This window comes from Mus pahari, chromosome 1, assembly GCF_900095145.1.
Source record: "Mus pahari chromosome 1, PAHARI_EIJ_v1.1, whole genome shotgun sequence".
NCBI lineage: Eukaryota > Metazoa > Chordata > Mammalia > Rodentia > Muridae > Mus > Mus pahari.
The window spans coordinates 115617567-115628870 of NC_034590.1; the positions used below are offsets into that span (position 1 = coordinate 115617567).

General features: G+C 50.9%; 1 protein-coding gene across 1 annotated transcript in view; it reads left to right on the forward strand.

Moving 5' to 3' along the window:
* Positions 1 to 7652, forward strand: part of Clcf1 (cardiotrophin like cytokine factor 1) — a 9376-nt gene extending 1724 nt beyond the window's left edge. The window contains exons 2-3 of the mRNA XM_021202167.1: positions 4330 to 4496; positions 6223 to 7652. Of these exons, the coding sequence (XP_021057826.1) occupies positions 4330 to 4496; positions 6223 to 6717 (662 nt within the window). The 3' untranslated portion in view covers positions 6718 to 7652. The remainder of the gene's footprint in view (positions 1 to 4329; positions 4497 to 6222) is intronic.
* The last annotated feature ends 3652 nt before the right edge of the window (positions 7653 to 11304 follow it).

Consider the following 11304-nt stretch of genomic DNA (forward strand, 5'->3'; position numbering starts at 1 on the left):
CTCTCTCTCTCTCTCTCTCTCTCTCTCTCTCTCTCTCCTCTCTGTCTGTCTGTCTGTCTGTCTGTCTCGGAATCTGAGCAGGGAAATCTCTGGCTTTCATTGCCCCTGACAGACATCTGTCTCAGTCCAGTCAGTACACACCGCCATCCCGTTCGCGCCCGCTCACCACCAGCCGAACGTTAATAGTCAAGGTGCACCCTCACTGCTCTTAGTGTCCCGTAGCCACACTTGAAGGAAGAGGAAGAACAACTAGAAATGGAAGCTGGTGTCCCTGGGCAAACCCAGAAGTGTCTGCTGACTGGAGTAATGGGCTCCTGGCTGCACACCGAAATGTTCAGTTCACACTTCTGCAAGCCAGCCCTACACACTAGCTACTGACACTTCACATTCCTCTCCATAATCCCACCTGCCTGTTCACACCCTGGCTCCTGCACTCTCTGCAGCCCCTCCCACGCCCTCCTGTACACCCTTGACCACAGCAGCCTTTCCAGTTCACCCTCACACTCGCTCTGGACTATTTCCTTCATTTCTTTTTTGGCGGCCTCAGAGGGCTGCTGAACCAGAAGGCCGTGGCTTTCCTCTGATCTCCCTGAGAAACCAAGGGCCCTCTTGTGGCCTAGCGGAGCAGGTTTTCCCTCAGCCTAAGCGCAGCTCCAGGACTCACTTCACAAGGAAAGGCTTGCCTTGCCTGCTGCTTCTCTCCCCTGACACCCGCCCATCTTTTGGACTAGAAAGAAAGAAAAGGGGGAAATGGGACTGTCTAAAAGGACACTGAGATGGAGCCCATAGGATTCATCTGGGAGGAACCTTAGCACAGTGCAGTCTCCTATGGGAGCCACTGCTACCAGATGGGTTCGTGGTAGAGCTTGGTCTCCTGGCTTCCAGGCCTACCTTCATTCTTCACCAGCCATGGGGAAGGGGACCTGAGACTGCAGAAGCGAAGGAGGAAAAAAATGGAAGGGGCAGCCATTCTTGAGGATGGAAAGACTAGGCTTCTGTGGGCCTTCCCATGGACAGGACCCCTGGGTCTCACACCACTTTTTAGACTACTCCCTTCAGTTCCCCTCAGTGGACTCCAAAGTCACCCAGATGCTAGTTCTGATATGGACTGAAGGTACGACCTTTCCTTCTGACTCCGTATTTAGCCTAGACTGTAGAACTTCTGGACCCAACATCTAGGATTTACAGCTGTTAGCCCCTGGACCCAGGTGCAGTCTACCCCATCTACCCTGGACATCTGCACTGCTGGGTCCCCCACCCTCACTGAGGTCAGCCTGTGGGATGGGCCAGGGGCTGAGGGGAGGCTGCTGAAGGCCTGCCTATGTAGCATGTGGGGGTGGCCTTTGGGCTTGCCAGGGCTAAGGCAGTGTGTGTGTGTGTGTGTGTGTGTGTGTGTTCATGTTCATGAGGGGGGCCTGGTTTCCCAGGGCCCAGGGATCTGGATAGAATTAGGGGCTGGCCCTGGCAGGGGCCAGGATAGGGGGTGTAGGGGTGCTGCGGCAGGAAACGTGAGCTGCACTCATTAGCTCCTCACGTGCTCAGCCGGATTTATAAACACAAGGAGAGGGGGATGTAAACAATCAGTGGGCAGCAGTCAGAGGCAGGGCTGGGGCTGGGGACCAGGGCTGGGGGAGGGGACTGGGATGCAGCCTTATGGTGGGGTCCACCTGCATACATCATGAGCTACAGAGAAAAACAGGGAGCTGGGGTCTACCAAACCTATCCCTGGACATGGGGAGTCCCGGGCTCAGTGCTCATACTGAGGTCAGGTGTTCTCTGTCCAGGGCTTCCAGCTTGGCTGCCTGAGATATGGGCACATCTTGTCCAAGACCAGAGCTGTCATATACTTCAACTCCCCTTTCACCTCTACTGGTCTCCACTCTGATTCTTCTTTCTGCTTCTCTTTAGGACTGGCCAGTAGGCTCCCCTTCTGTTCTCCCGTGTTCCCCCACCCCCTAGCTTGCAGTGACATGGTTACCTCAGAACTGAAATATTCCTGGAAACACCGGCCCCGTCTGGTTAATTTCATGAGCCGTTTTCTGCCCAGATGACCTAGCTTTTGTTTATCCAAAGGCTTTTTCTCCCCTGTTGTCCCAGTGTAAGGAGCTATTCTCCCCAGAGATGTCCCACAGGGCCCAGAAAGGGAGGGAGAAACAAGTTTCATGCTAGGCTCCTGACTAGATCTCCTGCTATGGGATGAACAGAGCCCAGTCCAGGATTCTGGGTGACAGGGCTGCCTCCAGCAGGGTCAAGGAAAAAGGCCAGGCAAGCCTCCCGTTTCTGCTTTGGCAGGACTTTGGCAATGCCACTAATTTTCAGCAAAGCCATACTCCATCCTAAAAGCCATCTCGAGACTGAAAGAGCCATTGCTCAATTCATCATGACTCTAGTCTCCCAAACTAACCCTACACGATACCCCCAGGATCCTACAAGGGGCTTAGCCAGATGCTCAAGGTTGGGTACAGAGTGGGACTTGGACATATTTGGAGATACAGTGATCAAGGAATAGAAAGTAAAAACAGGCAGGTAAGAACTAGGGAGACAACCAAGAGAGGAACACAGGCTGAAGATGGGATGTAGAGAGAGAAGTGGAGCCTGTTTGTCCAGGAAGCAGTTAAATGTCTGACCCTGCTGTCTGAAAACACATGTGAACTTGCGCGCGCGCAGACACACACACACACACACACACACACACACACACTCTGCCATGGTCCACCTGGGAAGTCAGCTAGTCAAACACCTGTACTGAGAATGTGTGCGGTAGCAAAAGCCCTCAGCTGCCTCTTGTATTCTAAATGTGACAAACAGCCCTGAATAGTAACCTCTAAAGCCCCAAAGACTTAGCATTACAACAGACTCTAACCCTAATCTAGTCTCCATGCCTCCTTAACTCCAAACCCTACCCTGAGTCTGAATATAGCCAGATCCTTAAGCCTATCTAAGAAACATGTCATTATAGAAAAATCTGGAAGTATAAAATGTAAACTAGAGGAAAGAAACCACTTGATCTCATACCTATCCAAGCTTAAAACCCAAACTAACCCTGCTTTTTGTGACATGCCAGACACCATTCTATCTGATGGGTAAAGCAACAAATTCATAGATCTTGGTCCCAGCTAACATTCTGCCTCCCCAGACCTAACCACATCCTCCTCCTGGACTCAAATCTCAACCATACTCACTCAACCAAATCCCAGTCTAAATTCATCTGAAATGTTAAGACTAATCTAGTCTTCAAGCCTAACCTAGCTCACTGCCTATTCTACTCCTACCCTATCCTAGCCCTGATTTTGATTTTGAACCTCACCTAAAAAAATCTCTTTTAGAAAAGCATGTTTCCCACTTGATTCTGGCCCTTCTCTCAGTATCAACTCCTGGCTTCCGGAATAATCAAACCCTCCATTGTATTCTGTGGATCAACCCCCCTCTTCTCCTTGGTGTTCCCCTACAACACCCTAGATAAAATAGGGGGGCAGGGCCTGAAGGGACAAGCCTTTGATCCCAGCTACTCAGGAGGCTGAGGCAGAAAGATCTTAAGTTCACAAGTAGCTTGGGCAACTTAGGGAGACCCTGCATCAAAAACAGAGAAGGCTGGTTAATTAAGTGGTAGAGCACTTGCCTGCATGCACAGGCCCAGTATTTAATCCTAGGTCTACAGGAATAAAGATGAGGGGGAGGAGGAATCAAACTTCTATATTGCTACTAAGAGGAATGCTGTACCTCCTTCAGTTAGTCCAACCTTGCCCTCCCCTCCCCCAGGAACTAATATCCTAGTATATACCCTCCACTTCTCACTCCACAAGCCGTCTTGGACCCTTGGCCTGACTGTGGCTGTGGAACACTACTCCATGGTTGCTACCTCTCTTCTTGCTCTTCCACAGGGCTCACTGCTCACAGCTTGCCAGAGCTGACATATGCCACATTCCCACCCTTAATTCCTGCTTCATGGGACTGGAAGGCTTGGAGAAGAGACTGGGACACAACTGAAACTCAGGCATATTGACATAAAATCCCTAAAGCCTGGCCTGCCGCTCTGAATAGACACATGCACACATATTTGGCACATACATGCCAAAGACTTTCAGCTAATAGCAGTCAAGTATCTACTGATAGACACAAATGCCAGGATTTGTCCTTGCATACATACCTCCACATACACTCTTGGACCAGAAGTCTTTCCTCTCCTCTATCCCCTCCACCTCCCATCTGGTCTCTCTCCCTCACCCCCCTTCCTAGCCCAAGGTGGGGACAGACACCTGAGGGGCTGCCAACTGTTTCCCTACTTGGGCCTGGGCCCACCCTCATACTTCTTGCCCATCCTATTCACAGGGGACTCGTGGGGGATGTTAGCTTGCCTATGCACGGTGCTGTGGCACCTCCCTGCAGTGCCAGCTCTTAATCGCACAGGAGATCCAGGCCCTGGCCCCTCCATCCAGAAAACCTATGACCTCACCCGCTACCTGGAGCACCAACTCCGCAGCTTAGCTGGGACCTACGTGAGTATCCCCTTCGGTAAAGAGGAGGCAGAGGCTTTGGGGAAGAGAGAGCATGGGGCAGGGGTTCTAGTGAATTATGGGGTGATGAGAGGCCCTTTGGGTCCACATAGTTTCTCCATCTGGCCTATCTTCTGCCCTTCCCTCTCAGGTGCCCCCCCCATCCTGGCCCCAGGAGTAGGCATGTGGGCAGGCCTCGAACCCGCCTTGGCCCATTGCCCCATTGGCTGCCAGCCCAGCTGCCTGCCTCCCCCTGGGGGCTGGGGAAGTCTCCTCTGTTTACACCGTGTTGTGGTGTCTCTTGCAAGGGTGGGGCTGGGTGGGGATGGAGGGGCCCCACCTTCTATGCTTGTGTTCCAGCTCGCCTACCCCCAGACCTGGGGCCCTGTTGTTCTGGACCCATGGGCCTCCCTCTGTCTGCCTCTCCCATCCTTCATAGACCTCTTAGGGGGTTGGAGGAGGGATCTACAAAGAATTTAGGGCAGTCATGCAAGGGGTTCAGGGTATGGAGGGTGGTTGTGCCATAAGAATTTGAGGGTAGTTTAGAGATGTTCACAGAGCTCAGGAGAGATGGAGAGAGGATCAGAGGCACTGAGGACCATGGGGAACAGGCCCCTCTTCCCGTGTTCCTCTTCCACATCCCAGACCCTACTCCTGAGCCAGGGAAGAAAAAGGGAGGAGGTGGCGGGGGAACTGGCTCCAGCCCCAGGATACACCGAGGAAATTAGTTTGTCTCTGTGCTTGTCAGCGTGTGAACCTCCCCCTGGGCCCGTGCCTATCCCAGGCCTCGCCCCTCTTCTCTTTCCCTCCCAGTTGCACATCTCCCACATCCCCTTCCCTGGGCCTCAGGCCGTTCCCCTGAGACATTGGCAAGGCCTTTGCCCTCTTCCGATGCTCCTTTGCCTCCCATGCCCTCCCTCCTGTCCTCTCTTTAGATTTCCTCAGTTTCTTCCTTTACAGCTCTGCTTCTAGGAACTGAGTTCTCTTCTTTGGGGTAAGTACATTGCTATCTCTTGTCCCTTTGGCCTGTTGAAGAGGAGTTTTGGTGTCAGCAGGTCCCTTTGCCTTTGATACGGACTCTCCTCTGGCTGGTTTTCCTGCACAGAAAACCTCTGCTTGAGTTTGCTACCCTCTCTAACTCGACCCTTTCTCTCCTAACTCCCTCTGCCAAATTTCTTGAAGGAGTCGTCTACACCCTCTGCCTCCACTTCCTCTCCACCCACTCACTTGTTAACCCCCTGCAATCTGGCTTCCAGGCCACGGCAACCATCTCTCCCAGGTCGTCAGGCATCTCCTTCTCACCACACCCGACAGCATTTTCTGCGGCTCACTCTCATGTGCTGCACCTGCCCTGCGGAGCTCTGCTGCCATCCTGAGCTCTTCCCTGGCCTGCACTCTCAGAGGCCACCTTCTACCTCTCCAGCCTGGTCTCCTGGCTCCTCCGGCTCCTCTTCTTCTCTGCCCTGCCCTGTGGTGGGCATTCTCCACCCAGACAATCAGCACGTCCCACCTGAGTGGCTCCTTCGTGGTTTTCTCTCTCTGCACTTCTCCATAGGAGAACTCATCACCCCACTGCTTCACCTGTCTCCTCCATGCAAATGACACACTTGCTGGAAAACCTCCCATGTCAGGGGTCAAGAGCGATAGAAGCTTTGGGAGGAGGTATCTCTCTGCTGGCAAGCTGGCAGCTCTGCTCTGCTCCTTCCCCATTGCCCTCTCCTTTTCACAGCTGAACTACCTGGGGCCCCCTTTCAACGAGCCTGACTTCAATCCTCCTCGGCTAGGGGCAGAAACTCTGCCCAGGGCCACGGTCAACTTGGAAGTGTGGCGAAGCCTCAATGACAGGCTGCGGCTGACCCAGAACTATGAGGCCTACAGTCACCTCCTGTGTTACTTGCGTGGCCTCAACCGTCAAGCTGCCACAGCCGAACTCCGACGTAGTCTGGCCCATTTCTGTACCAGTCTCCAGGGCCTGCTGGGCAGTATTGCAGGTGTCATGGCAACTCTTGGCTACCCACTGCCCCAGCCTCTGCCAGGGACTGAGCCAGCCTGGGCCCCTGGCCCTGCCCACAGCGACTTCCTCCAGAAGATGGACGACTTCTGGCTGCTGAAGGAGCTGCAGACCTGGCTGTGGCGTTCAGCCAAGGACTTCAACCGGCTTAAGAAGAAGATGCAACCTCCGGCAGCTTCAGTCACCCTGCACTTGGAGGCCCATGGTTTCTGATCTCTGACCCTTAACCCCTGCACCTCCAGCCCCAGCCAGCTGTGCTTCCATTGTGGGGTGAAAAATCCTGTATACCAACATTTGTTGAGCCAGGAACCAGACCATGGGAGCTCTACCCTCCTCAGCCTTGGATGGGGAATGTAACTCAATAAGCCCTCTAGCTCCGAGAGTTCCAGGGTCTGGGGAAACCATACAGTGGGCATCGAGGCGATGCCTGAGGGAGTGGAATGGCTCTCCCTGCCTCCTTCTCTCTGCCTGCCACTTGCCAGTACTCACTCAGTCCCTCATGTGGCATTTGCAGAAGCACCCTTGGAGGGCACCGGTGGGGGTCAATGTAGCATGTGCCTTTCTGGGATAAGGCCCCTTGGCTTCCCTCCCTCTCCTTGGATGGGTGTTGCTCCCCTACCCCAATAACTACATATCCAGTTCAGGAAACAAAGCGACCAATCTAAAGAAGAGTGTTATAGTAAGTGGAGGGGGTAGGGTCTATGCTTGAGGTGGCCTAGAAACCAGAAGATGTAATTCTAAAAGAGAAGGGCAGGGACAGACCAGACCCAGCAGTCACCAAGACAGTTGGTGGTACAGGGCGGAAAACAAAAGCCATGTTGAGCATTAGTACCTTGCCTTGAATTTTCTTGCCAGCATCTTGGTGCCTCCTCTCTGCCCCCTTTCCCAGGGTATCATTGGTTGCCTGGGCTGGGGAGGGCAGCCATAGCCATAGCCACAGGGTTTCCTGAAAGTTTACATTGCAGTAGCATTGTGGGGTGAGGGGATGGCTCCCCCAGGCTCTATCCCCAGCCCCACCCACTCATGACTCTAAGTTTGTTGTATTAATATTTATTTATTTGGAGATGTTATTTATTAGATGATATTTATTGCAGAATTTCTATTCTTGTATTAACAAATAAAATGCTTTCCCCAGAACTTGGACTCTTTGCCTAGCTTGGTAATCTTCCTGGGGTACATTGCTGGCGACCCTAGCCCTACCTGCCATGACTTTCACTGTCTCTTTATACCATGGAGGTACACAGGCCGTGGGGTACAGGCTCTTTCTGCTGGCCCTGGAGTAACCTATCCACTCCCTTGCCACACCCACTATGCCTTGGTCCTCCCAGATATCTGTGTGTATTTCATGTTGCCTGCCAGTCTTCCTTGCCTCTGGACTGCTTGTCTGGTCTCCTAGGTCTATCTGCCTTCACTTTTCCCTCTCGAGCTCAGCCTGCACTTGGTGGGAAGAGCTAATATGCCCCTCTCTGACTTGCTAATCACTAACCCCTGACATTCAGTCCCAAGCTTCCCCAGGCCTCCATTAGTCCCATAAGGGGCCCTCACCTTCCTCTTCTCCTGGAAGACTGACAGACAGTAGCAGCCAGAGTTTCTGCCTATGGATCTGCTCCTTCCCCTCCAGTGTAAAAGCCTATTTGGAGGAAGAGAATGGGATAGACGGGAGGGATAATGGAAACCCCGACCTCATTTTATAGCCTGTTACTTGGATAGCCTTGGACAAGAATTTTTGGTGTTTGGTTTCTTTATCTGTAAAGTGGGAATAATTAAATATCCCCTAGGGATATCTAGGGAGAGGGTGATGGAAATATTAAAGGTATTTGGCTATAGCAACAACCATTGGAATAATTACAGATTAATTGGGACATAGCACTGTGTCATGACATTCTAGTCATGAACTACTGGACAAATTAATGAGTTAATTGATCCCAGGAAACACATGGATGTTTTATGAGAGTCTCCTAAAGACAGTGCTTTATGCATTAAGGAAGTAACAAATGGTGGTAGTGCCACTCAGTTGGTGGCTATTTTAAAGACTTAATTACCTTCCCTTCACACACTCACTGGGTATGTTGAAACCAAAAGAAGTCCTAACTTGGCTCCTGCTCTTTTGTTTTGTTTTGTTTTGTTTTGTTTTGAGACAGGGTTTCTCTGTGTAGCCCTGGCTGTCCTGGAACTTACTCTGTAGACCAGGCTGGCCTCAAACTCAGAAATCCACCTGCCTCTGCCTCCCAAGTGCTGGGATTAAAGGTGTGTGCCACCACTGCCTGGCTGGCTCCTGCTCTTGTGGAACTTAACTTGGGAAGAAAGTTCAGCTTCCCTGAAAAAAATAAGTTCCATTTACACGATTGAGTGGACAGGGCAAGTGCAGGAGCCCTAGAAAGGTGAGGTGAAGGTGTAGGGTGGTGCGTTTCTGACTTCTGATGCATAGGCTGGTCAACTTCAGCATCATATCCTAGACTCACCTGTCCCAAGTGGAACAATCCTGATTCTGTGAGCTGAGATATCTGTGGCAGACACCCAACAAAACTCTGCCCCTTTGCCTAATGAGACACACTCGAAAGGGGATCATGCTTTGTCTACACAGGCAGAATATGTCTTGGCTTGTGATATGCAAACACTAAGCAAGGATATATGAGGAAGGCAGGGGAGCAAGGGCCCTTCCTGTCTTCATGGCGATCTCGCAGTATCAGCCAGTGAGTTTTTTGTTTCTTGTTTTTTTTTTTTTTAATATTTACTTATTTTATGTATATGAGTACATTATTGCTCTCTTCAGACACACAAGAAGAGGGCATCAGATCCCATTACAAATGGTTGTGAGCCACCATGTGGTTGCTGGGAATTGAGCAGTTGGTGCTCTTAACTGCTGAGCTATCTCCAGCCCAGCCGGTGTGTTTCTCAGAGGCCAACACCAGCCTTCCTCTGTAGTGTTTTCCCCATCTCTCCCTTTCTTCCTTTTCTCCTTCTCTCCCTCCCCTTTCCCTTTCTCCCTCCTCTTTTTTCCCTCTCCTCTCCCCTCCTCTTTGTTCTCCTTCCACCCCCCCACCCCAGCTTTTTTTCTCTCACTTTGTAGCCTAGGTTGCTTTTGAACTTGCAGTTCTCCTGCCCCACTCCCCTGCAGTGCTGGTTTAAAACCCACTCACCATGCTCTGTGTGGCACCAGCCCAGGGTCCAACCTGAAGGTGTTTCATTGATGTATTCTGTAAGTGTGAGACAAAACAATCTAGGAAAGGGAGGATGACTGCTCATAAACGTTAGGATATGATGCGGCAGATTTACTTAAATGTACAAAGACTTAGACAGTGGGCCAGTGAGATGGCTCAGTGGCTAAAGGTGCTTGCTGCCAAGCCAAATATGAGTTACTTACATGGTAGAAGAAGAGAACCAATAAATATTAGTAAAGGTAGAGAGTCAAGCAGGCATACCCATCAAGTGAAAGTGTAAGACTGGGTGAAGGCCTTAGGCTGAGAGGTAGGGAGGAAGCAGTGTGTCTCCCTATTGATGTGTGTGAGTACCTGCACATGGCAAGTGCTCAGTGCATCTTTTGCATAAAGGCACAGGGTGAGATTCAGTACTGTTCTCAGAGGACAGGAAGATTTTGGAGAGGCAGAGATGGGTCAGGGCACAGGTGACTCCTTTTCAGGCAGACAGTATTTGGGGGGCAGGCTCCAGGATTGCTCAGCCACACATCCAGATAATGTTTTAGCATAATGCCAGACACAGTGAAATCCTTGGTAGTTTGATTTAAAGTGATGTAAAGACTGTCCAAAGCGAGAGTTTTAAAGGGTTTAGAAGCTGAGTGCAGCTGGTCGGGAGTCTCAAGCTCTGGAAGAACTAAAGGAGAAAACCGAGGAAACACACCAGCTTGGGCAGTTAGGAGCCACAGGCAACTGGTTTGTTTTGGATATGGGGAGCTATGTAGACCAGGCTCACTTAAAACTCACAGTGACCCTCCTGTTTCAGTGTCTATGTGCCCGCATTATGTGCATGTCACACCCCATAGGAGCCTGTGACATAGCAGGTGAGAGGTAGACACCAAATTGTGAGTCCAAGAAGATACAGTGTGAGGAGAGAAGTGAATATGTATTCTGTGTCCTGTGGCAAAGGTGGGATCGAGGAAGGCTTAGCATTTATTTGTCTGTTTTAAATAGAAGGGATCTAAACATGTTATTGCCAAGTGTGGAGGTGGAAGCTGAAGAGTGGAGGGTTTGGGGTACTGAAGAGATAAAGAGAGAATCCAAAAGCTGGTTGGGCAGACACAGGGAAGAACCAGGTGGTCGCAGACACATCTTCTTTGTGAATCCCATCTGTGGCATTTCTTAGCAACCCAGAAACAGACATACCCACAAGATGCTCTGTAGGACACAGTGCTGAAACCCCAGTCACTGTGGTTGGGAATTACTAGTGGGTATGTAAAACCTCAAGTGGCACTGCACATCTGCAATCCCAATACGTAGGAGATGAGGGCAAGAAGATCAGGAGTTCAAGGCTAGCCTTGGCTTACATAGTAAATTCAAAGCCTTGAGATAGTCAAGAGACTGTGTCAAAACACAAATCAGAAATAAAAAAGAAAGAAAGAAAAAGAAAAAAGCCTAGAGAAAAGCCTGTTCTCACCTGTGGCTGTCCTGTAAGGGCCTGCCCTCACTTTCTGCGAATTCAGTGTTCCACACATGAAGCAGCTCTTCAATCCATTTCCTGTCTTTGTTCCTCCTAGCATCTATTCTGCTTGTAGTATGTGGCACAATGGCTCCCAACTGCTCAACAATCGCATCCTAGCGACCTAGGTTTCCCCCACCTCTTGGC